This window comes from Calypte anna, chromosome 12 (assembly GCF_003957555.1).
Source record: "Calypte anna isolate BGI_N300 chromosome 12, bCalAnn1_v1.p, whole genome shotgun sequence".
NCBI lineage: Eukaryota > Metazoa > Chordata > Aves > Apodiformes > Trochilidae > Calypte > Calypte anna.
The window spans coordinates 11,318,784-11,345,449 of record NC_044258.1 but is presented as its reverse complement, the minus strand read 5'-3'; the positions used below and the strand labels follow the sequence as shown (position 1 = coordinate 11,345,449).

The window sequence follows — 26,666 nt, the reverse complement described above, 5'->3', positions numbered from 1 at the left end:
TCAGGTTTCTACAGATGGTGCTGTTTGTGTCAGAACTGAGCACTGTTGCAAGCAGAAGTCTGAGAAGCAAAATGAGGGAAGTTTTTTATTTATTTTCCTAGGCACGAGATCAAGGGGGAGGAAAAACTGGTTGTTTGACACAGCAACTTTCCCTGGGATCTTGGGATAAGAGAAGGTGGGGAATTTCATGGACCATGAAGTTCATCAACTGAGTGGCTTAGACTCTTAAAGAGGGATACAGATGCGTGAGAAATTTTCAAGAGCAGTATCAGTCCTGCATGCTGTAGTGAAGGCAGCTGTCAGGTGAAATAGAAGAGTTCTTCTTCCTTCTCCTTATCTATTTCTTCTTGTCTGGGCTTTTTCTTCCCTTTCCTGGCAGGTGGGCTGGTATGAAACACCACCCTCCTGTCACTCTGCAGGGGAAGAAGAGCCATGAACATCAGTGCTGGCTGGAGCAGCATTTCTGAATCCTGCAGCTAAAGCTGCTGCTTGCCTACAGGCTCTCCTGATGTGAAGGACCTTGGCCCCTTGCTGTCTGTTTTCTAGCCAGGCTTCAGAGTGTCTCTTAAGGGTGTTTTTTCTATTTGAAATCATGTGTCAAGCACCTGAAGGCTGAACATATTCTAGTGCTTCAGCTTCTACAAAGTACTATTGCATCTGTAACTTTCCTGGCTAAAGCCCTATTTTTGTGATCTCAAGAGCATTGGAAGCTAGAAGGTTTAATACCTGCAGGAGCCTGTCAAACCCTCTCATTTTATCTTAGGTAAAGTTGTAGGGCCTCCTGAGGTCTGTTCTCAGCTGTCCATGATGTCACTGGCTTGGTGTGTGACTGAGGACTGGGAGGTCCTCACCACTGAGTTGCCTTGAGGAATGTGGAATGGGAGCTATGGCCTGAAGCTCTGTGCTGTGCCTCCTAAGGGGCCAAAAATTAGTTTGGTGTAATGCTAAGAAAGGTTTGTTGGTATGGCTGAGCTGATGTCAGGGCCTGCTGCTCCAGGGAGTGTCTTGGCTGCTGCAAGGTTCCTCATTTGCTGCTTTTCATGCTTTCGTTAACATTGCTAAGTTGAAATCAGCTTAATGAGAAAATTGTCAAGTAATAAGAGGTGGCCATGCAGTCAAGAGACAAGGATAGAAGGAAAATGAGAGGACAGGGAGCTGGAATAACAGGCAGTGTGGCCAAATTCCCTGCAGTTTTAAAGTACATCAGTCCTGTAAACTGGGCTACCCCTGAGGATGGGTGCCTTCCCTCCTCAGCTCTGGAGGTAACACCAGTAACGCTCTTCCCTTAAACACTGGATGTTCAAGTACCCCCAGCTTCTCTGAAGGGTGCTGTTGGGGTGCAGGAGTACTATGGGTTACTGCAGTTACCTGTTTGATTCGAGTTGCTGGGGATATTTCCAGGGCCCTCTGGGATCTTTCCAGGGCCCGTTGGGCTCTTTCCTCCTGGTGCTGCTTCTGCTGTCTGAGCTTTTCCTCTCTGAGCCTTTTGAAGGGAGCAAATAAAGGATGGGTTAAGTTTGGTTTGCAGCTACTCCAAATATGCTTTTGGTACCCATCTTTTCTAACAGTGTAAGAGCACAGAGGGTTTTTGGGTACAGCCCGTGCTGAAGTGTGTTGCTGGGAAGGTGGTAAGAGGGAAGCACTTGGTGCAGTTGATCCTACTTCTGGAGTGAGGGGAGGAAAAAAAGCACATCAAGCTTTGCAAATGGAGGTGTCAAAAATACTCTGTACCACCTTCAGCAGGTGATTTGTGCTCTACAGCTGACCAAGATGCTCACCAGCTTTGTGGGTGAATGATACTTTCTGTGTCTGAGCTTCTCACCTGTGCAACCAAGGCTGTAATGTACAGGTGTGAGTAGGAAGGCTTTCCATCCATGGAGCTACACTTTGCCTCCATGGGCTCAGTGGAGGCTGATAACTGGTTCCTATGGAAATGCAGCAGTGGAACAGAAATGTGCTCAAGCTACTGAACATTGTGGCAGAGATTAAATGAATTCTTAACTTTGTGATCATCAGGAAATTTGAAGGTTTTGGTTGGTTTTGCTTTTTATTGGGAGTGGTGGTTGTGGAGGGGGTGTCAGATTCCTTCCTGATTTTTCCTCCATCCCCAGAGCAGAATAAAGTTGTGCTTTACTTCTTTAAGTTAATGGTGCAAAACCATTCACAGAACATAAGAAGCATCACACCCCTTCTACTGCAAAGGTGAAGAAAGATGCAAAGAAAGAGTTAGGAGGAAGGAAATGTCTGGCTTTAAAACCTCCCAGTATTTTTTTTTCTCTGCTGAATCTGATTTGATTTGGGATGGTCAGGTAAAATCAACTGTCCAGTTGCATCTTTGCTGCTTGTGAGGGGAAATACCCTATGTGTAACTGAGCCAAAAGCAATGTTTCTTATCTAGGAACGTAAATATATTGTGTTAATTGGCTACAATTTAATAATACAAGTTAAACAGGAGTTTTGCAGAAGAAACATCTGAAAGCTGGCATTACTGACAAGTGTCCCTACATACCTATTTAAGTCTGAAAAAATATCAGGGAGTGTCAGACTTTGTGTTAAATAGCTACAGAGCAGTAATTTTCTGTTTAATCAGCTAAAATATTGTTACTGCAAGTCACCTTCATAAAATGATGATTCTCATAATTGAATCTGCTCAGGAGATTTTATTTTTTTTCCCCTATTCTTTTCCTTCCAGATTTTACACTAGTCTAGTGAAGCTTCCAGGTCTCTTCTAATGTAGCTGTGTGCTGCTGCTTGCTGATCATGAGGTGCAAGTACTATGAATGGGAAACCACTACATATGTAAAATAGGAAGTATTGGTCACATTGGCTTTCACATTGCTGTTAACAATATCTTGGGCTGGTGTGACAATTTTGGCTCTTTCAGTGGCTTTGCTTTTGACTATCAACATTTTAAACCAGAGAGCTCATTTCCAGAAAAGACTCTTACCATATTCTCCGTTCCTTTTTTCTGACTTTCTCAGCTCGCTCTATCTTTGCTGGATGGGTTCTCTCCAGGGTGTCCAGTAAATCATTGAACTGTTTTTCTATCACCATTAGCATCTCCACTGTCTGCAGGTTTGCCTCATTTTCTCCAGTACAGTGGTGATAAACTTCCAGCACCTTCTTGTTCAGGCTTGTGAGCAGTTTGTCCTAGAGATGAGAGGAGATACAGGGAGAGATACAGCTGGGTTCTGCTCAGTAGAACTATCATCCCTCCAAAAGCAAAGGAAATTAGTACACTTTAGTTCTGTCAGCAAGATTCAATTGCTTGCTTCCCTGTTTGCTTAGCACCCATTTCTGGGATAGATGTCTGAACTGAGATACTCTTGTCTTAAGTCTCATCTTCCCAGCTTTGCTGTGGCCTGGGACAGGTTGCAGCTGCCTGGGTGCCTCTGCAAGCCCTTCTCCCATCTTGTAGCAGCTGCAGGAATTTGGCACTTTGCCCTAGTTTGTCAGCAGTGCCCCAGACCTGCCCTTGCTGTAGCTCCATTGCTGAGGAACAGCACTGATCCCTCCCCAGAGCACCCCACTGCTTGCTCTGGTCCCAGGATGGATACAGCTGGTGGAGAGAAACCATTTATGCTTGTGCTAACCCCCTTGCTCTGATCTCAGGATGTACCTGATCATCAGCTTTGTCTTCTCCAAGGGAAAAGAAGTGAACTTTCACTTTCAGATCTTCCAGTCTCTTTTCTTCCTTGGCGATGGAGGATTTGAGGGTGTCTACTTGCTGTTTCAGCTCTGCTAACTCCTTCTCCCTAGGCCAGAAAAGAAAGGAGGTTATTTGGAAAGGGTATCTCTGAAACACGACTCCTGCTGCTGCTTTCCAGCCTGGACTGTCCCTCCTGCTGCCGGCAGATGGGGGTAACACATCGTGCCGTTTTGGGTGAACTTGTACCCACAGCTCTGAGGGGAGAGAGAACTTGTGATTTTTCTGGATTAACAGTAACTGTGCTGGAGACTGTTAACTGTGTTGGTGCTGGGAAGGGAGAAGTAGCATAGATAAACATTCGAGATTTTTTTAAATAAGTCAGTGGGGGAAGCATATTCCACTAAAAAACTTAAAGAAGGGGATAAGATGCACTTTGCATGGGAATATGTGTGTCTACCTGCCATTGAAATACTATATTGCAATTACACCTGGTCCCTGATGGCTTCCTCTAGAAAGGTTTGCATTGAGTTGGAATCGGTGCTGGTCTGGATGAGTCCAGAACATGCCTTCCTTCTTCCTCTGATCTTTATTTATTACAGGGTACTTCTGGCTTATGTCTACTCCAGGATGCTGAATAAATCAGTTCCCCAGCCTGTGCCTTGAGGACTAAGGAAGTTGCAGGCTTAAGTCCTATCTCACAAATGACAGAGAGAGGACACTTTTTCAGGAGCTCGGAAGATGTTGGATGGGCTGCAGCTGGGCTTGCAGGTATGTGATAGAAACTGTTGATGTTTGAGCAGCACTGAGTGTGGTGTGCAGTATGCAGCCTGGTGATGAGGAGCTATTGAGGGGTGGGGGAAAAAAAGGGAATCACTTATTCTTGAAAGTCAGAGCACAGGAACCCCTTCCCACCACTCACAGGATTGCACTTACGTGCTTTCACATGTGGTGATGAAAGTGTGTTGGACCTTGTCGAAACTTTCCTCAGCCTCCTGGGAATTCTGGATGAAGGACAAGTTCTCTTTCTCCATCTCCATGAAAGCAGACAACAGTTGCTGGGGCTCTGTAAAATACAGCTCAGGCTCCTGGAGTGGAAAGCACACAGGGTGAGTTGTCATCTTCTAGGGCTTTTTTCCACTGAACTACATGGAGCTTGGGCTACACAAGCCCTGGTTGTTCAAATCCTCTCCCATGTAGAGAGGCCATGACTGCCCACGTACAAATGTCTCAAACATTTCTGCCATGTGTGTAGCTTGGCTCCACCTTAGTAGATCACCCCAAAACCAAGGTGCTTTTGGAGAAGTAAAAAGTGGTCCAAACATCTAGGACCCAATCTCCCAATCTCCCAGTTCTCCCAATTTAGGATTGGGAGAATTTAGATTTCAGACATACAACAATAACTTCACTAATTTAAATCTCTCTCATTATATGATGTCATATTTCATTTGGGGGTGGCAAGCTTTGAGATAATGTAAGTTTTCTGGAAAGTGGAGAAGTTAAACTAAGGTATATTAATATGTGTTGCTAAAATATGAACATTTATGAATTTTTAAATATACATTTATAATTAGTAGCTACAGTAACTTCTTGATACCATAAGGAATGGTTAAGAAGATAAGAGACATTAGTAAATTTAGTAAATGACATAGGAAAAACAGAAAGTATAAATATTTCAACATGAGACTTCTGACCTCATCTTCATCTGAGCAGCTTTCACTTTCTTCATCCTCCAGTAAACTTCTGAAAAAAACATTTTGTGTATCAAGCCCGTAGAGAAATGATAGCTCAAAAGAGACCTTGTTAGTGAGTTATGAATGCTGTTGTTTGCTGCTCTTGTTTGTCCCTGAATCATCTTTTGCACATTCACACATTTGCCCCCCCCCCCCGTGGCTGTGGGCTGCTTGGAGGTCAGTAGGAGCTGGGGGTCACACAAACACACAACGTGAGAGCTATGACTGTCCACATGCAAGCTGCCTTCTGTGCTGCTGGCCAGCAGGAGCTGCCCATGGACAGCTGCATCAGGACATGATGTATGAGACTGAACTGAGAGTGTTGATCCAAGTGCCTTTAAACTCTGTGGGAGGCTGGGCTCTAGGGCAGTGAGAAGGCAGAGGCAGGAGCCTTGTTAAAAAGGCTCAGACAGCAGCACTAGAAGTGTAGAGAAAGCCTTGTGCTCTGTGGGGGGTGATACTGCTGCCAAACAACGTGGTGGAGCCTCCACGGGAGTCTACAGCTTTTACCTGCCCAGGGAGAAGGTTGTTGAGCACTTCTTCCTCTGCACAGCCTGCTGCCATTAACCAGCAGTGTGGCCTCTTTCTTCCCTGCTCAACCCCAGAGAAAAGCCAGCACAAGAGCTGGAAAAGAAAGGCACGAAGTGCCTGACTAATGCTAGGAGCAGAGTCTGCACCTGCCAGCTGGTGCCAGAAAGGGCTGAAAAGCCTCCATTGCATCATCTTAATGTCAGCCCCATATCATTCCTGCAGCAGCCCAGTAATTGCAGTGGCTTCACCAGGGGTGGCACACAGCATCCCTGCTTGGGAAGGCCTGGCACCTGCAATGCTTCCAGGGGAGGAAATGGCCCTGCAAGCCATGGCTTAGTTCAGACTCTACTGATTACAATTTTTTTTTCTTTTTTTTTTCTTTTTTTTTTGTCTTTTTTGCCTTAGGAGACTCACCATCCACTCACACTTTTCTTTTCCAGGCAATTTATTTCTTTGGCCAGCTCCAGCCTCTTGAGACATACTTGTCTCATACTCCCACCTGCCTCTCCTCTCCTCAGGCTGTCCCTGCCTGTGTTACAGTGTCCCAGCTCTGCCTGTGTCCCAGCACACCCTGTCTGAAGGTCCCTACTGAAAGCCAACAGTCAGTGTACTGTGAGTCTGCAGTGGCCTTGGACCTTCATTAATGGCAAAACAAGAGGCAGCTATTGCACGGAGGCTGTGACCAGCAGAGTGAACCAGTAACTCAGCCACAAATAGGCCACAGAGAAGCTTTGCTCCAGGACAAATGTCCAAGGTCTGTAATTCCTCCTGAGTTCAAGGCCCAAACTTTTTGGGCAGGCTCTCAGCAGAGGATTTGAGGATGGAGCTCTGCTGGAGGAGGTCCACATCAGCTTGTACACCTGGTGGCTTTCTGCTGGTATTTGGGTTTGTTTAAGTGAGACTGAGATCTTGGGTATGTTCACAGTGAAGGTGAGGAGCAGATTTCCACTACGCTGACTCCCAGTCAGCTTAGTGCTCTCTGCAGCACTGAGTGCTGTTTGCTTTGTCCTGTACTTACGGTTTTCTTGTTAATAGAGGCTTCAGGAAGTTTTTGAGCTGTGTCCCAATCTCATGTAGTGAGCTGAATTCCAAACCTGAAGGCAGCAGGGAACTTGGGACATCCATATTACTGGTACTGTTGGAACTGTCAGGGACTGTTGGACCCTGACCTGGAGAAAAGAAGAGATGTACACTTAGAGCACTGACTGTCCCAGTGAGAACTGGGCAGCTCTTCCTTGGCACTCACCCTGTTCCGCAGTGGTGGGAGATGAGGCACTTTCCTCATTAGCTTTGGGTGCTGTTTTCAGATTTTTTTTCTTTGTGTGTTTTTTTCCATGTTCTTCCTGCCATTCCTTTGGAGACAGATGATAGAGTAAGTCCCTGTACATCTTGTACTCGTCCAGAGTATATTTAAATCTGGATATGTCACTGGGGTGAGAGAAATGGACAAAGTTGGTTAGCAGGGAGGAAACCCCTCTTTGAAGGTTTTTTTTCCTAACTACCAATTCAGCTTCATCCAGACAAAGTACAAGAGGATGTATGTCTTCATGGACATGGAAAGTCCTTATTCAGCTTTCCTGAAGGCCCCTTCAGGTACTGGAAGGCTGCTATAAGATCTCCCTAGGGTCTTCTCTAGGCTGAGCAACCTCAGCTCCCTCAGTCTGTCTCCATAGGAGAGATGCTCCAGTCCTCTGTTCATCTCCATGTCCCTCCTCTGGACTCACTCCAACAGCTCCATGTCCGTCTTGTGTTGAGGGCCCAACATCTGGACTCAGTACTGAATAAGAAATCTTGCCAGCTCATCTCATAATGGGAGTGATTTTTTTTTTTCTTCTTTCCCCAGCTCACCCTTAAACCCATTACTTCACTTTGGTTTTGAATGTAAGGCTAGGTATTTAATTTTAGTTTTTGAATATTTGTACTTTGTAAAAAATGTAATTAAAACACTAGTTAAGAAGTTTTAGAAACAAAGTCAGCATATGGAGAACAAAAGCTAAAACATTTTTACTCCTAAAATCGAATGTGTTTAGAAATCTTTTTTTCCCAATTCCCTTTTTCCACAAGGGCTGTGAGGGTGTAATGCTGGAGGGGCTGCTAAAGGCCGGGCAGCAGCCATGCACAACCATTACCTTTGGACGTTCTCTATTTGGGAAGTAATTGCCCGGACCTCTGTTGTTTTCTTCTTGGTTCCTGTGGTTTCTTTTCTGGCACTAGGGAAGAACACACAAACATAAGCCATAAAATGCTTCAGCAGTAAGTAACGAGGTGCATATATAACGGAGAAATACGTAGGGGGCAACACTAAATGTCTCTTATAGATGTGCACCAGGTCCTACCTAAGGGCCCTGCTTGCTGTGGCAAAGAGAGTAGGGGGGCTCAGTGACAATTCCTGGTCAGGGCCTTCCTAATTTGTCTGCTGTTGGGCATTGATTGTTGCTCTGCCCTTGTATACCTGTAAAGTGCTCAACTTCACTTAGGGGACTGTCGGTGTTGTGAGGGGTTGGGCAGAGGTATCTCCCTCTCAAAAGAGGAGTGTAACAAGAACAGAAGTGATAGGGTCACCAGCAGGTTCCTTCCTGCCACCAAATCAAGGGCTTTGGCAATGAGGAGATTCCCAAGCTGTTGATTTTCTTCCTTTCTTCCACTGAAGTGGAAGAAAGTGCCACCAAAACTGTAGCTCTGTGAAAACTCAGAGCATTTGAGACAGATGCTAGCAAAAAACATGCAGATATCAAGCAAATGAAATTCCTTGTCCAGCACAAAAGAGCACACAGATGGTTTCCTAGGCTGCCATTACATTTTCAGGGCTTGAACAGAGTTTTTTTGGTTCTCCTTCAGGAACCCATCAAAGGTAGCAGCCTCCTTTTCCAGGCGATATTCAGACTTTTCCAGCTTGCTTTCCTCATTCTTTAGTATGTTCTCAATCCTTTTAATCTCCTCTTTCTTTACTTGCATGGCATACTGAAATGAACCCAAAAGACAACATTGGTTGGTTGGTTTTAAAAGTATATTTGTTTGGCTTTGTTCTTGATTACCTGTTGTTGGCAGAGAGGGTAAGGATTTCAAAGCAAGGTACGTGTCTTAGTGCAAGCTGGGTACGTGGATGCCAGGAGAGTTTTCAGAAGTAACACAGCAAATACACAGTGTAACTGAAGACTGAGTCTACAAGTTCTGGCACTGTGTTAACTCCTGGCTAATAAAGATGGATTCAGTTGTGTAACAGCACAATAATAGATATGAATAATGGGAATTTTCCGGAATGGATCCCTTATTTTGAGTTCAGAATGGGTACCATCTGTAATCCATGTATGGGACAGCTACAGCCAATAGGTTAGGGTGTCTGTGCCTCTCATGAGTGAAATAATTGCATGGATGCTACTGAGTGGTGCCAAGGACCTGTGGTGATTTATTTCTTGGTTGGGAATTAGTGAGCTACAGACTATGAGTAACACAGGATTTGGGCAATCAGTTTGTGAGGTCTGATGTGTGTCGCCTTGCTGTGATCTCTAGGCAATGGATCTCAGGGGGTTGGGGGAAACCAAACCAAAACCAAACCAACCAACAAAAGAAAAACAATGCAGGGAAGAATAAGTAAATGAACATGAATATTCTTAAAGCCAAGTACCTCAAGTAAAAATATCTCTCTTCTGTCTTTTATGTAGTCGTGGAAGGTCTCCTTTTCTATTGCGTAATCTGAAATGAGGTTATAAAGTTGGTCATGCTAGAGAAGGAAACATGGTCAAGGTAAAACACCATGAATATGTAGACGAGCATTGATGTGGGTGGTGTTGGAGCCAGCAATACCTTTTATTTTATTATTATTTTAACCTTGTTTAGGATCAGTTTCATATAGGCTTTTGTGGCGTATAACCCAGGTAGAATGGAGTAGAGGACTGTCTTACAAAGGTCAGTGTCCTCTAGACATTAGTAGGAAAGCTATTCCTCACATCAGAGGGAGGCCCACATCCACTAAAACCCAACTTTAGGTCAGCTCAGTAGAAATGTCTCAATGACACAAAGTCCTGCAAACTCTCAGCTGATTCTGAGAAGGCCACAAGGGATGGTGGAGCCCAGGCTTCTGTGCTGGGGGTGACACATGGTCAGCATGTAAATGCATGAGATGGAGATGGCCCAGCCACAGAAGTTGGCAAAATGTAGTATGTGACTATTACATCTGCAATACCTCACTGAAATCAGCCAGAGCTATCTGCTATTCCCTCTTTGATTTTGCTTTAGGCTGTTACTCAGCTGAGCAGCACCTGTACAAAGATGGTAACTGTTCCTTACCATTTTTACCAGCTTTCTTATATGAAGGACTACCCAGAAGAGTTGTCAGTCTCTCTTTATCTGTTGCCTGTTTTCTGGCCTCCTCTTCTTCCTCCTTTTGCAGAGCTTTCCTAAGCCCTTTTTGCTTTGCTTTTATTTTAGAGGAGTAAGTCATTTTCTCGTGAACTTTCATGGTCTTCATCCTTTCACGTTCCTGTAAGTCGGTTATGTGGACATAAGTTTAATTTTGTGGGTTTTTTTGCTATCATTTTTAAAGACATGAGTGGTTATGCACAGTCTAGAAATTTGCAGGCTACTGATACTCTGCTGACTATTCCCAATGGGATTCTCTCTTGAGGCAACTAAAACACCTCATGTCTTAGCGTTTGTCCTCATTGGTTTGTTGATTTGTATTTTGCATCCAACCACCAGCTATGTCTGTTTGTACCTATTTGATGTCCTCATGTGTCTGTCTTGGATTATTCCTGGGAGAAAATGGAAGTTTTCAGATTTGTCCTTCATCAAGTCTCCCAGTTAAAGGGAACTAAAGGACAGGCCTTGCTCAATATCCACTCGAGTTCAGCTTTCAGGTTCAGGTTAAAATGAACTATTCAAACCTTCTCCAGAACTTTCTGGATGGTAAAAGGTTGTTCATGCTCAGTGCTTTCCAAATTTTGCACTAATAACCAGCAAGCTGGTACTCAGATCTGCTTATTGTTAATCTCTCATCATGGAATTCAGTGGGCCTGAAGCTGATAAGGGGAATCTCAGCTGAATTTGGCAGCTAGTATTTCTCTCATGCACTAAATCTTGACATTGTATTGGTTGGTTGCCTGCCCTAGTGAACTGCTTGTATATGCATTGGCCTAAAGCACACATGCCTACCTCCTTAGCCTTTTTTCTTTCCTTGTCCCATATTGAGAAAATATCCATATCTGGAGGAATTGTAAATGGATTTTTCATTTGGTTTTCTTCAGCCTCTTCAGGGCTTTCTGCAAAAAATGGATGAGGCTGTAGAAGGCAGAGTATCAGAATATCAAGTGCCAAGGAACTCTGATCTGCTGCTGAGGGGAGGGCAACTGTGCTCACAGCTGCAAATGTCTAACAGAGCTGAAATGACAGCAAGGAGCTGGATGGGGCTTGTAAGAAACCAGTGATATAATTGAAATCTCTCTTCATTGTTTATGTTGCTTGACCGTATCTGCAGATCAGCCTGGGATTTCAGCCAGGGACATATGTAAGTCTGGAGCTGGTTTACCCACCTCATCTGACTGTGGGCAAAAGAGTCTGAATAAATCCTTCTCCTTTGATGAAAGCATTGTGTCCTTACCAGACAGCACCGGGGTTTCTGTTCTGGGATTGGAAGAGGGACTTTCAGATGGTGACTCTGTATGTGCTAGTGACATCTTTGACCCTGGCCCAAAGAAAAGCATAAACAAATTAATCAGCTGGGACCTGCCAGTAACTGATGCAATAAGTTTTATAGCAGTGATGGGCCTAGGGGCTTTCTGGGTCTTCAATTTTTGTGCCTGTAGGAATTAACAAAAAGCTTTGCTAAACTGGAAAATATTTGTGTTTTGACCCCAAAAAGGAGATGTTCATCCCTGGCTTACATGAAAGCTGTGTAAAAAAACAGTCCTGCTTACACTCACACTGATGGGAAAGAAAAGACAAACCAAAGCAGTTTGGAGATAACAAGTCCCTTGCCCCCTTGTCTCTTGTTCCATCCCCACTTCAATCCACACCTTTCTTTTTTCATCCTCCTATCGCTGGTCCGCAAGCAACATTTTTACTCCCTAAAGCTCTTACCAGCAATTGCTTCATCACTGTGCATTTCTTGTGATAAGGCTGAAGGACTGTTGGAAAGCACAGACATGATGTAGGGATCTCTGTTGTGTTTAATTTTAGGCTGGCAAACAGTTGAAGGTTAGTTTTTTTGCTCCTCTGAATCCAGTTTCTTTTTGTAGTCTTTGCTTGGGTCCTGAGGGAAAAGACATGATTGTAATGATCTCAGAAAGAGCAGATAGGCTCTTGGTAAAGTTATCAACAAAGGCAGCAAGCTGGGTCCAGTGAGGTATTAGTTCAGTTGATGAAATTCTTCTTCTGGGACCATTCCTGATCTTCGCTGTAATAAGATACGGCAGAAAATATCCTCTTTCAATTGCAGCATTTTTAAGGCTATTTTAGAGCATCATTTTTTGCTCTGAACAACCTCCAGTTTTTATGTATTTTGAGCTAAACTCATCTGACCTAATTTCCATATACGTCCTTGATGCTTTGTGTTTCCTATTGGCTGTGTTCCTGCAGCTGCCCAATTAGCATCTTATTCTTTGGAAGTGTCAAACTTTCACTGTTGATGAGACTCAGAGGCTGGGGTAGAATTTCACAGAATGACAGAATTGTCATGGTTGCAAAAGACCTCTAAGATCACCAAGTCCAGCTGTCAGTTTGGGCTGGTTTAATGCATCCCAAATGTTTGGTCTCTGCTTTTCAGTTTCTGAAGCACCTTTCCCAAAAACTTCCTTGACTTGTTGCTTAGATTTCATATTTCTCTGAACTTTGCATAACTTAATGGGATATTTCTCTAAGGGTACCTCATCTACGTTCTGGAACAGCATAACCACTACTGATGATGTGAGTTTTGGAGAAAAGCCCATCAGGGCAGGGGTAGGAAGGCAGACAAATGCCTGCAGTGTTCAGTTGAATATAGTTTGTGAAATATGCAGAACAGTTGCATCAAATACCTGGATGTGCACCTTGACTTCTGCAATGTAAAAACCTTCTCATAAAAATGTCCTTGATCATGTGGTTGATTTAAATTTCTGCTATGAGGAATGGGACTGAGAAGCAGGACCCGACAAGATACTAACACATGGAAAATCATTGTCAGTACAACCTGCTGAGATAAAAAGTGCTTTATAATACAGTTTTAGCAAAGCAGAGGAATCTGTTTCAAAGATTAACTTATAAATATTCAGCTTATTGAGGTATTTTTTGTTTGAGCTTGGTGGGTGGTTTAAATAGATTGTTTGCACATCACTTTGGAAATTGTGCCAGAAGCTACAGAAGTGCTGGTTGTGCTAATTGTAATTATTAAGTTTAATAATGCAGATAAAAATTGCTTTGTTGCTAGAATAATTTGGCATGTATTTTACTGCCTCTGACATTTTTATATTGCAGTAGCTACACACCAATAGCCAGTAGTATGTGAATCAATAGATAAGGCATTTATGGTTTTAATTTACTGAAACATTTATTCAGTGCTTTTCCACAGTGTCAAGCTGCTGTGCAGGAAAAGATATGCTAAAGTAAACATGCAAACTGTTCTAAAAAATAATACAATAAAATCCAACCACCATGTTCCATAAGCGATGCTTAAGCACTGGGTTAGCAATGCTGTATGCACTCAAATGATTTAAATTATACCAATGCTTGCAGAGAAAACTCCTTGTGCTCACTGGGAAACAATTCCAGGTTTTGAGCTAGAGCACAACTTTTCCAGGGACAGACATGTCCCATTTCCCAGTACATAACCCCCCACTTAATCCCAGAGAAGGAGCTGGTTAGTGCCTGTCCTTGTCCAGGCACCTCCACTTCCCTGAGCGAGACACGGGAACTGATGTCAAAAACGGGAAAGAAATTTCTGTGGTTGCCCTCATCCTTTTATATGTTGGTTTCTCACCCGAAAGGGAGCTCCTCCAGGGTCCTCTCCAGGGGGGGCTGTGCTCAGATGTGGAGGTGGCTGCAGCTCTGGGCAGCTCCCAGCCCGGTTTTTGTTTGCAGCACCATGGAAACCCGGGCTCGGGTTGCCGGGCAGCCTCGGGGCTGGGGGATGCATCGCTGCCTTCGGGTGTTAACCTGGGGTCCCTGCAGCAGCGACAAGTGTGTCACTACGCTGATGGAGTGGAGCTGGCTCAGGTGGGTCCCCCCCAAACCACGGGTGACTTTGCAAGATCATCTGCCTGGCTGCCACAGTGCAGGTCTCCTGGAGGCAGCTCGCTGCAGTTCAAACCAGATGGCAGGATGGAGAAGGCAAAAAAAAAAACTTCTGTGGCGTACGAGGTGTCCCTGGCTTGCTGGGTTCTTTACTTGTCCACCTGGGCTGGGAATGGGGTATTTAACCCCACCTCTGCAAGGGAAGCAGTGGGCTGAGGAAATGGGAGCTGGAGCCCCCAGTTGTGGAACTGTGATTTATCATTTCAGAGCCTCTGTCTTTTTGTTTGTAAAGTCTGAGCAGCCCCAGTTTGGAGAGTGTGTGTGATATGGGTGAACAAAGTGCCATTTACTGGAGGTTTCCCAAGTCAATAGTGCAACAGAACCCCAAATATCACCTTCCAAAATAGATTTTTTTAAATGGTTTGCTAAAATATCAGTTGAAAAAAGTAATATATTTTAATGGAGGAAAAGACCCTTAGATCCCCATGTTTACTCTTTCCTGTTTCTGAGAAGGCCAAATCAGTTCCAAATGGATTGTCATTTTTTCTAGACTCTTTAAACTCTCTATGAGTACAATTTCAGTTTTCTGAAAGAACAATCCTTTTCATTTACCAATAGGTTTCCAAACAGCTTTCTCCATCTGAATAACTCTTGAAATAAATAGCATGATTTTCTGTGAGTGCAAAATCCCAGTTGATTGTTATCATTCTTTTCAGTAATTACTGATTATCAAGAGACTGGAGTCAGGCAGCAGAAGGAAAATGCTTGTACAGGAAGAAATTTCTCTTTATTCTGCACTTGAATGCTTTGAATTTTAGCAGTGATGCAGAAAACCATTAAAAAAAGATATTTAGTAGGCTTTGGGAAATTTCCCAAATGTATTGGGGAGTATGTATCAAAGATTTAACTATAGAATAATTTCCATTACCATGAAGATAATTCATTATTAAGTTGTACTTAGGATGCATTTTTCTGAGGGCATAATATCAAATTGGTTTAGTTCAGAAATGCCAGATTATTACAGAGCTGTGAATTAGCTGTGGTGATAAGATCACAGAAATAGGTAACAGGAAGCCAAGATGTTTGAACAACTATGATTCTGTCTGACACAATCTCCATATCAATGAATGGTACATTTATATATCCATGACTCTGTTCTGTGCTTTCCTTGCTAAACACTTATTTCCTAAACTGGAACAGAGAGTATTTAAAAGCAGAAATGTATTTTGTGAATTGCTGGAAATGTGGAAGCTCTTCATCCATGTGCCTCATTGCTCATTTCCTGCACATGCCATAAGCCACTTACACTTTGGTTTTCCTTGAGGGCAAAGAAATTTTTAAGGCTGAAAGGACATCTTTTGGGGGCTCTATTCTTAGCCACTGGTAACCTGGTTGATGACTGGAGTAAGTAGCATGAGCAACATCATGGGAGAATCTGCCTGGTGGCAGGGGCTGTGCTGCTACACCAGGTCTGCAGCTCCTGGGGGATTTCTGGGCAGTGTAATGTCACTTGGGGCCACTTTGTTTTGAGGGCTTCTTAAATGTCTGGACAGTGTGCTCAGCTGAGAAAGAGGTGGTTTACATGGTGAGAGTGGCAGGTTGGTGGTGATGTGGGGATGCTGATCCCTTCCACAGAGGTAGTGTGAGGGTTAATTAATGTTGGCAAAACGTTTTGAAATGGCTGATTGAGAAATGTACCCAATATTTCTTTGTAGTCTTATCATTATGGAAAATTCCCTGTGTAGCCAGGACAGTGCCCAGGTCACTGAGCAGTCATCTCCCCGTTGTCTGAAGTCTTCTCAAGATGAATTAACTTAAGTATTTCACTTCAATTTCTATGGCAGCAGCCACAATACATACCACAAAAAGAGAAAAGCCTGGCAGTAAAGCAGTGAACACCACAGAAATACTGAATTGATTGACAGCTTTTTCTTTTTCTAGAGATCCTTGTTCCTCTTTTTCACTGTGAATTGTGTGGCTGCAGAACCTGGAGCATCTCAGGAAGGAGAAGGGGAAGTTGGAGCCAACTGCCAGGGGTTAGACACAAGGAAGGAGGGGAGGGATCTGCAAGCAGGTGTCCATGAATGTCACCTACAAGAGCTCTCTCTGCTGAAGGCAGTGCAGACAGCTCTCTGCTTCAGTGTGCTCTCTGGTGAGCTGTCAGGAGAAGATTTTCTGCTCGATGAAAGAATTGTGGCCTTACCAGACCATTTTCTGATGGTTCCAAAACACTGTTCTCCTGCCTTTGTTCTGCCTGAGGCAAAGCAGCTTCAATTTGGTTACAGGGATCCCGTGGGTAATGGGATTTTAGGAATAGGAATCTATTTTCCTGCAGGTTCTTCTCCCTTCTCAGCATCAGACTGTCCTAAAAGCTGGATGGCCACACACGTTGACTGCTGCATGTGTACAGAAAATCTGAACAGTAACATGGATATCTACTGTCTCCTTAGGTTATGGGACACATGGAAGTGATAGCCTCACCCCCCAACAGGGACCAGCTGCTAATGCAGAAGGTAAGCAAGCAGGACACCACCTGTGAACAGCAAAGATGTGATATTCAGGTGCCATGGCCCCATGGTGTCCAACCACTGCCACTCATGTTTACCAGCTGCTCCCTCCTGCTGAAGCTTATTGCCAGGGGAGGTTTTATCTCAATTATTTTTTTTTCTGCTAGAAAAACGTGCTCTGTAACCTTTGCATGGCCAGACCCAGCCAGGAGATGGCAGCTGTGGAAAACATTTGATGTATGGCCTGGGGAAACATTTGATCCCTGTTTCCCAGTCTTGCTTCTCCATGCCCATTTTTATAGATGAAGTCTTCATACTTGACAGGCACCAAGAAAAACCTGGCCCATCCTCTGGCTGCTGAAGGAGAAGAGTCCCCAGATGGGGCCTTTGCAAGAAGCCCTGTTTGCTCAGATCTCATCTTTGCAAAGACTGATGGAGCAGGGCTCCCTTTGTAGCCAACCACTGATCCTCATCCCCGCTGTGTTCTTGGGCTCTCTCATTCAAAATTAATTTCAACTGATCTTATTTCAACCTAGTGGAAGAAAGCTGCTAAAATCTCTGAAGGGACATGTGGAACTGACAAGACAGCCCCTGTCATCTGTCCTTCTGCTGCATGAGCACTGGTCAAAAAGCAGCAAGTGCTCAGTGATTTGCATTTTGCACCCGTTCTTGTTGAGAATGCAGACTCATTCCTTCTGAGAAGAAGAGGAAATCCTTTGCAGTCTTCATCGTGAGATCCTTGCCAGATCTGGGGCAGTTTCTTTTGAAATGCAAAGCTTATTTTAGCATGTGCTGTGGTGGCATGGAGTCTTTCTTGCAGTGACTGTCACGAGCTCATGCAGCCAAGGCCATGAAGAGTTGGTTGACTCAGGCTCCTTGATTTGTGAATGAGTTGGTGTGGGGACTGCTTGCTGGTCAGTCGAGTGGTGGTGTCAGAGCACAGCCTGATGAAAATGCAGCAGAAAAACAGCAGAATGACAGAACAATCCTGAATCGCAGAATAATTCCATCTGGGAGGGACCTCTGTAGGTCTCTAGTCCAACCTCCTGCTCAAAGCAGGGCTAACTTCAAAAGTCACATCAGGCTGCTTGAGGCCTTGCCCAGCTGTTTGGAAAACCTCTAAGGAGGGAGATTTCACAAACTCCATGGAGGATGGAGGCTGAGCTGTGGCCCTACTGGTTTGCTCTGCTGAGAATTTAAATGGATGATATGGTTACAATGTCAAGGCCAGTACTGGAAAACTGTTTAGAACTGAACCTAAACTGAAAACTGTAACTAGTTCCAGACTTCCCTCGGAGTCCAGTACTTTTGGGACCTAGGGGTTTGCATTTGGCCCATTGTAAAGAGAACCACAAAGCTGCAGCCAAGGAGCCTTTCCTAACCAGGGCTATAAATCCATGTTATTTGCAAGGACAAATGACCCAGGAACCTGGGGTTGCAACTTCATGATTTTGCATCAAGCTCTTAAGGCACAGTTCCAGTATTTTTCCTGGCCCTTGCTTTGTGGCAAAACTACAGCTGCTGTGACTGCATGGGAACTAATCCAGCTGAATAATACCCTGCCTGAGGAAAAGATCCTTTTGCATTATGATCACTGTGATGGCTTCAGGAAGATGGACACATGGGCTGGGGGAAGGTCAAAATACCCCTTTAAGTGGCAGCCCGTGCACTGGAGGCTTAGGGACATAATGAAACTTCAGCTTTGCGGTGGTAAAACAGGCTGATCCTGTAAGACCTGCTCACAAATGTCCTTCAACACAGATGTATGGAACATACCAGAAAGGATTCATCAAGTCAAGTCATGTGTCATGCTTATTTCTAAGAGCTGCAAAAGGGAGCACATGGTTCCAAATTCTTTCTGCTCATGTGAAATGGATTAAAGATAAAACCAATCCTGTTATTCAAAGTGCTCTTGAGGTCTTTCAGTGCTGTCTACCTTTTTCCTCCAGAGAAGCTTGTACAGGAACTGTTACCTGTGATCCATAACTGTGGCTCACATCCTCAGGGTAGCTCATGGAATCCACTTCCCCCTGCCAGACAGTGAGGCATGGTTGGATACCACCTGCAATGGCACACAAATGTTTGATGCCAGCGTGGCTGTTTTATTTTAAGACCTGCTTATCTCTGTCTCTATTTTAAGTATGAGTATTAGGGCACAAATAAGGAAAGTTTGGTGGCGCAAGCCTCAAATCCCCAACTTCTCAGAGTTGTGTAGCTGGAGTCGCAGACAGCACAAATATGCTCCTCATGCAAGGACAGCTTTATTACTTAGAAATGCTAGAAAGTTCCCACATCTAGTCCTTATTCCTTTGTGAATGCCTGCTGTTCTCTCCACCAGGATATCAGCAGATCCTGTAGCTTGTTTTCCATTGAAATATCTCCTCTTAGGTAAATATTACATCTAAAGTTGCTTTGCCAGTGGTTTCCTACCTGGAGTTTGTACAGCAGGTCAATGCCCTGCTCAGAGATAGGAGGAATACTTGCAGTGGGTGCTGTTTGCTGTTGTGATATTCCACCCTGCTCTACTCTTACCAGAAGCTTTGAAGGTTTTTGAGTGCTGGGGCTTTGAGTCATGGGGTTTTTATCAAGTGAGGAAAAATTAAGACAAACCACTGAGTGCTCAGGCAGAGCAGAAAGACTTGCTTATTGCTACAGCTGTGGCTGGTAAATTATTCATCTGTATGTAATTGAAATACACAGATCCTCAAAGATCTTGTTACAAAGGGTGAGGTGAAGGATCAGTGAATTCAGAGCAAAACAGGAAGGTTAAGAGATCCTGGGGAACCCTTCTCCATCCACCTGCATCTGCTCTATGGTAATGCCTGTTTGCAGAAGAGAACTGAGTTGCTGATATTGAAGCAATACACAGATACGTGTCTCTAGGGAGGAGAGGGCATCTGTGAAATATCTTCCTGTGTCAGTTTTCCCTCTAGTGGGAAACACAGATTTGAAGATGTTTGCAACAAAGCATGTACACAGCCCGTGGGCACGTACCAAGTATCAATGCACAATAGGCTCTGGTTTCTCTGAAACAGGGCAGTTTCCAAAGGCCAAGAGAGTTCAGGATAGCCAGCTAAGCAGAAAAGAAGCCAGCACACTTCTGCTCACACAAAAGAAGGCTTCAGCTAATTAAAAAGAACAGATGCTAGCTGGAACATTAATTGGAACAACTATCAACTTTTGTCTGTGCTTAAATCTGTATTCTAGCTCTCTTGTAGTAGGTTTGCAAAGAGAAAGAATAAGTTTGGGTCCCTTGGATCCTTTTGTTTTGTTTTGTTTTTTTCCCAAGAGCCAACAACTCTGTCTAATAATGCAGAACCATCATCACAATCAGCATTCTCAACCCTTCTTTCTCACAGTGTTGTTAGTAAAGTGATCTTCCTTGGCTTTCAGATGCCTTGTAAGTGGTGCTGGGCACAGGGCCAGCTGCTGCTCTTCTCTGTATGTATTGTATTAAAAGTACAACTCTTCTTTAACCTGTGCTCATCTGTTCCCTTCAGCCACTGAGCCTTTTCATAGTCTTGATGTAAGTATGATCCTCTTTCCTTGATGGGCTCACCAAGTCCACCCTGAGTCTGGCAATCCTTTCCTGAGCACCAGTGCTCCAATCTAACCACAACATGCTCAAGCTTCCAGTGGACCAAGAGCAGCAAAGACAGCAAGCCCTGGTGTAAACTCCTCCCTGATGCCTCAGTACATATCCCTTAGCTCCTTTTGCCAACCTCCTTGAGTGGTGACCATTGTAATTCTCACCCCCTACATGCACTGAATGAGACTCAAATTTGGCTCCCAAAGAGATTGCCAGAGAAAGATGAATTTAGGCAGGAGATCTATGGAGGTTCCAGGGGCTGATCTGGATATTTAGGATTATCCCTGAGTCATTTTCTTGCAGATCTGATGCAAGAAGTGAGTCAGATCCTTCAGACACAGTTTGACCTGACAGATGCAGCCAGCTGAGAGGTGGCATGAGGAGCTCGTGTTGTTTTGCAAATGGAATAAAGTTCACACAACACAGAGGGCCAGTGCCTATATCTGCCATTAAGTCAAAGGTCTCTCACCTGAAACCAACCTGCAGATCATTTATCCCATCACTCCTCATGGGTGGAATTATCTCCTGAGAGCTGCCAATGCTGGAGGAGGGGTGTATTTTTGAGAGGTGACCATCTTTCCCAAGACAGGGTAAAGATCACACTTGAAATGCTTACAATTTCTATCCTCTTTTGGCAGATAGGGCCCTGTCCCAAAACCTCTCTCACTCCTCTGGGCTTTCTGTTTCAGCAATGCTTCCAAGACCAGTCTTTATGTAATTTTGCTCTTTTTTAGCTGCTTTCTTTTCCTAGGTGTGAAAGCTGTCATTACTTAATGGCACCCATTTCACAGGGGTCCCATCAGCCTGTGGGAATACTATTTTTTTCCCCCCAGCTGAGTGTGTCTCAGTGGGTGTCTCCTGAGACTGGTGGCTTAGGTAAATCTCTCCTTCTGACTCAGTTCTTGCTGCACTGAGCTCTCAGTGCCTGCCTTCCTTCTGGATGTGTCTTGTTGGCAGCCAATAGCCATGGGTGAATAGCTCACACACTGATGAATGTCTAATTTTAAGATAGTTAGAGGTTAGGATGACGAAGCTCTTGGGAATTTGTCTCCTAGTATTTACCTCCTCTGTTCTGCCAGTCTCTCCCCTTACTGGCACCCACCCCTGTTTCACTTCTTTCCAGGTATCCATGGTGTGTTGCTGCTTGCCCTTTTTTTCCCTCTCAGACGGGTTCTGCTTCAGACTGCCCATTTTCTTCCAACAGGAGATGAGCTCCTACTACAGATCCTGCATCCCTTCAACCCACCCCCACCTCTGTAGGGCAGCCCACCCATCATGGGCACAGTGCTTCCCTGGGGAAACCATTCCCTTGCCATCCTCCCAGAAGAGTTTGTGGCTGAGCTGTCTGGAGAGAGCATCAAGAGTTGCTGCATTAGGGCTGGGGGCAGGTTTTATGATTGCTTCTTAAGTGGTTCTTTGTGGTTGCTAAATTTACCTATATGCCCTGGAGATGTGAGGTTTATCCCAGTCCCAGACTGCAGAGAATGGGGGGCAGTGGTGCTCAGCACCTCTGATGAGCGTTTCTTTGGGGCATGGCATCAGTCTCGCCCTGCTGAATGCTGCCTTGTGCCAGGCTAAGCCATCCCTCCTGAATACCTTCTCTGTTCTTGTTCCAACACAGCTTCTAAATTAGAAACCCTACTACCTGCTTATGATATGAGCAGGGATTTTGCAACAGTGGGAGGCTGAGTCAGGCAGAGGGACAAGAGCCATGTCTGCTGCTGAAAGACTCAGCTGCATTCAGGTGCCCACTGCAATAGTTTCCCTTCTCACCCTGTCTCCCCAGGGGTTGTGCAATATCAGCAAACCCACTGCTCAGCCCAGGGTCAGAGGAGCAGCTGTCCCAGCACTGGCAGCTCTGTGAGGCTCTGGGTGCTGGCTGGCTCAGCAGGGACTCTGCTCACTGCCTGCCCATGGCTTTTCCCCTTGTCAGCAACAGCACGTCCAAGGTAAATTACCTTTTTTTGGAAAAGCTTTGGTCTGAGCTCAGATTGGCAGCCTCTGTCTTACTGTGAACCTTTTCAATGTGGCAGCAGGACCCCATCTGTGTAAGGAAAATGGGGCCGAAATCACTTGCTGTGCTGTACCCTCTCCAATGGCCCCACCACACGTGTGTGTTTGTTATATGGGCTAAATTTACTGCTCCCAGTTTCCCCAGACTATACCCCGAAGGGAAAGCAGCCTGGTGCCTATCCTTCAGATCCAGCTCCTTTTGCCAGTTCCTGCTTTTGAAGTTTCCCATGTAAAATCTGATGGAGCTTGTTAAGGTTGTTCAGATCAGCAGTGGCTGTGGGAAAGGGGCCTGTAAAATAAGAGCATTTAGATTTCTGTTATCTTTGTATTTAGTTTTTTGTAGACCTTTCAGTGCTTTCTGAGCCTGGCCTATGGTTAAACCATTCTCAAGGACTAGTTAAAAGGCTCTTGTTGATTTTTTGATATTTTTCCTAGCATCTTGTAAATCATCTTCTGCCTTTGGCAGAAATGGTGAACCAAGCGATTTTACTGCTCCAATGTATGTTTCATTACAACAGAAGTAACAGAGCCCAGTTTCTAACTGAAAGGCTCTTAAGTTGTTCTAAGTTTCCATGTTTGAATATATAGCATCACTTTGGGATAAGCCAAATGAAACCTCTGTCCATTTGCCTGATTTACCTTCCACTCCCACTGTGTTAGACCCAAGACCTTGTGCTGTGCTCATCCTGGGTCACAGCTTGATCTCCTTTCAAATGGTGAATCCTGCAGCACCATTAATGTATGGCTGCTCAGGATGGTCCCTTGAAGCAGTCTGTGTGACTTCTCAGCAGGTATGAGGACTTGAAGACAGCCAGAGAAGGCTCCTGGCACATTTTTCTCTCCAAAGGGAGGAGGCTGCGGTAATTGAGCTGACAACATTTTTTTGTCTCCTGACTGGGTCTCAGTGTGCTCCAAAAGAGGGCTGAAAAGTGCCAAGTCCTTGGGCTGGCCCTGTCCCACATGGAGTCTGTCTTCCAGTGTGGCTCAGGAGCTTCTGCTCAAGGTCAATTTTTTTTTTCAGCATTTTTTATCCCTTGTTTTGTACCTCTTGTTCTGAGTTGCTGCAGCTTCTCTGTTGGCTTGCATTTTTATAAGGATTCATCTCAGTGGGTTTTGGTGTCTGGGCCACCTCCCATCCCTTGTTTCCAAAAAAGCCATGTTGCAGACAAGCTTCACCCAGGACGCCTGGATGCAGTTCTGCTCTGTCCTGGCATACTTCAACTCAGCCTTTTCTGGGAAAACTTTTTCTGATTCTCGTTTCCCTTCTATAGATCTTTGATTCCTTGATCCATCTTGAAGCCCAGTTTCCCTTCCGTTGCTCATCTCCCATTGTCTCAATAGAAATGCTGTCCCTCTGCATTCTTCTTGGAGGTGACATCCCACATCAGTGTTGAGCCAGCTGAGCTGCCTAAGAGCCCTCGGAGCTCTCTATGATCCTGCCTGTGTCCTACTCCTACGGCTGCCTCAGAGCCTTTTTGCATCTTGTCCACTGGTTTCTCTTTATCCCATCAACTCCAAAGCCATCACAGTCTTTTGTCTTCCCTATGAACCCTCCTTGATTCTTTTACCCCGGGGAAGACCTAAACATCCCTATGCACTCATGCTGACTGATAGGTCCCTGGGATGCTTGTAGCTTTTATTTCTCTTGCCTATGCAGTGCACAAACAAAATGAAAAAACACAAGGATTGTTCAAACCCTCTTCTCTGCCCCATACAGAGAAGGGCATTTTCTTATGAGAGCAAACAAGACTTTTGCCCATCATTTTGCTGCTGCACATTTTAAAATTGTTTTGCCCGGGTGAAATTGATGAATCAGCCATTTAATCAACCTTGCAGTGCTTCCATTGCCAAACTCTTGCCATTCCTGCACACTTGAAGGCCAGATCCTGGGGGTGCTGAGCTGATTTGCTGTGAGCCATGGTTATGCCTGAATCTTCAGCAAAGTCTGCTCGGGCATTGCACAACGTGGTTGTTCTCTGGGGAGGCAGCGTGCAATCTCCGATTGGGACAGACGTCTGAGCTTGATCCCGCTGGAATGACGTCAAAGGCTGCAATATTGTTCCTCTCCCCAGTGCTGGCAGTGCCTGGCCTGGCCCTGTGCTGCTGCAGTCACGCTCAGATCAATTCACAGGTTACTGCCTGGCAGCCCAGGTGGCTCGTGTTGCTTTGCACCATGGAGATCTGCCCACACGCCTGGCTCTTCCTTGCAATTTCCTGCTGCTCCAGAAACCTCTGCCTGAACGAAAATGGAGGTTGCTTCTGAAAGGAGCATCCTCTGATGTTGACCTATGAGCAGACAAAACTCCAGCAAACTTGCAGCCCTGTCTGTTCTTGGAACTTGGGCTGGCACAAGGAAGTGTTGTTTGTCACAGAGCTGCAGCAGGCAGCACAACAGAGGGTGACAGTAAATCACTGGCTGGGGGGTTGGCGCTCATATCTGTGGTACTGATTAAGAAAAAAAGAGTACATCTTCTATAAGCAGCTCTTGTGAATGTTTGCTGCTGAGGACTGCTGAAGGCCATGGGACAGCTACAGCATCAGCCCCAGCTTGCACCCAACCAGCTGTGGTGAAGCAAAGGTGCCAGATACAGAGCTACACCTGACTGGTGTAATAGGGAGGGTTTCCCAGTGCTGCAGGGAAGGAAGAACCAGCACATCCTTGAGGTGGTGCAGAGCAACTTCCCCAAGGCACCCCAGTCTGCTGCCCTCCCTGCAGGCTATGGCTGGGCAGGGGAGTTGTGAAATGCTGCTCAGGAGGACTTGATTCATTATGACCTCTTGGCATCATGACGAGTGCTGCCTGTGCCTTGCCCGACCTACCCACTGGTAAGGCAGCTGCTGACATTTCACATCTGCCAGGCCCAGTTTGAAGTGGGCTGGTGCCAGCCCTGGGTGGCTGAAATGATGTTCCTGATTTGGTCAGCTATGTTTTGGCCCAAGCTACCATCCATTTTGACTCTAACATAGGTTGGGGAGGAAGGCAGGAGTGTTTGACAATTTTTAAATGGCTGTCCAGGCAGTTCTTAGATTCTTCTTAAAAAGGTGCTGACAGACTAAGAACAGCTCCCAAGTTTTGATTTTGGAAATGCTGGGATTTTCCATGTTGTAAATCCAGCAGGAGGAGTTGCAGCATGCCTGTGGCTGTGCACAGCATCCTCTCCTTTGGGCAGCTTAGTGCTGGGTGGCAGTAGCTGCTCCCAGGGAGCTGCTGCATGCAGTGAGTGCCTTGAGGAAAGTGAAAAAAGAGACAATCTGTAATGTTATCTGGAATGTTTCTGATGGCTTATTGAGTGAAGAATCTATAAGGTGTGGGAAACCGTATTGAAAATAATTGCTAGGTTTACAAAAATGGGAGAGATTGGGTTTTAAAATGCAGGAGCAGATGTAAGATATCTTTTCAAAACCTGTGATTGTGAGTTGGAAATAGGACTCGAGATGAGTCTTGAAAGTAAATATTTAATTACTGGATCAATTTTGATAAAGACCCAGACTTTGCAATTGATTTCTTTAGGCTCTGCTGAGTAACTCCTGGCTAGTACTGGAATTGCTGTTGGTCCCATCAGCAAATAACTTACACTTGTGATTATAATTCAGTGTGAAAAACTAAAGTGAAACATTTGACATCACAGAGAAAACATCTTTTCTGTTTTCTCTGATATTGATAGCTTTGTTCTTTTTGGGTGTCAAAACAAATTGAGTTTTCTTGATTGGTAGTGCTAACGATGTTGTGAGAAGGACTGGTATGACAATATTTTGCTCTTTGCAGGGCAGACATTAGCCAGCATTTACCTTAGGGACTGTGATATTTAGACAAAGAGAATTACAGTAGTAAATTTCAGTTAGCTCTGATAAGTTGGCTTGGGCAATGCTTACCTGTAGTAGAGAGCTGACACTTGTTGACTGAGAGGAGCTGTGATGCTAGCTAGAGAAGCCCAACTGCCTGCGTTAGTTCACAAGATGATAACAAGTAAATGCAAGCTTAAGCAAAAAGAAAAGGGAAAAAAAAAAAAAAAGTCCAGCTCTAAATGTTGGCAAAGCAGTGGGGTGAATGGGCTTTAGAGCCAAGGGCAATTACTGCACTGTGCCTCTGCAGCAGACAGGTCTCAAGTCCACTTGGCCAAATGCTGAGTGATGTGCAGAGGTTAAAGATGTCATCACTCTAGGAAGAAGAGAATTAGCATGGGATTAAATAGAGGCTAGGGAATAATGAAATCATTAAAAAAGTTGTGATGTTCTCTCTCATGTAGTGGTTACAGGCTCTTCTCATAGGAGCTGCCATATTCCTGTGCCATTGGTATTATTCAGGCGCCTTCAAAAAAAGATGTTGTCTTCATCTTTTTTCCATATATTATTCACCAGACAATCAAATTACATTTTATGAACATCATCTTGTTCAGTGTTACACAATTATATAAGAAATATTACCCTTAGGGAACAGGTGAAGA

At 44.7% G+C, this 26,666-nt stretch overlaps 1 protein-coding gene across 1 annotated transcript; it reads right to left on the bottom strand.

The window, feature by feature from the left end:
• Positions 1-140: 140 nt before the first annotated feature.
• CFAP100 (cilia and flagella associated protein 100) lies at positions 141-14,014 on the bottom strand. The gene is made up of 14 exons (XM_030458657.1): positions 13,859-14,014; positions 11,062-11,187; positions 10,198-10,390; positions 9,536-9,603; positions 8,708-8,871; positions 8,040-8,120; positions 7,157-7,338; positions 6,929-7,079; positions 5,341-5,389; positions 4,583-4,734; positions 3,620-3,755; positions 2,948-3,150; positions 1,369-1,483; positions 141-413 (listed from the first exon to the last, which is right to left on the bottom strand). Exons 1-14 carry the CDS (start codon positions 14,012-14,014, stop codon positions 300-302), a joined length of 1,890 nt encoding a protein of 629 aa, XP_030314517.1. The 3' UTR covers positions 141-299.
• Between the last annotated feature and the right edge of the window lie 12,652 nt (positions 14,015-26,666).

Bases quoted from the DNA above. Each gene is read 5' to 3' on its own strand.
- CFAP100 (XM_030458657.1), bottom strand. From the start codon at position 14,014: ATGCATCCCCCAGCCCCGAGGCTGCCCGGCAACCCGAGCCCGGGTTTC. The intron at 11,188-13,858 runs GTGAGAAACCAA...TGCCTTCTACAG, and splicing joins CTGGAGGAGCTCCCTTTCGG to CCTCATCCATTTTTTGCAGA. The intron at 3,756-4,582 runs GTAAGTGCAATC...TTTCTGGCCTAG, and splicing joins ATCACCACATGTGAAAGCAC to GGAGAAGGAGTTAGCAGAGC.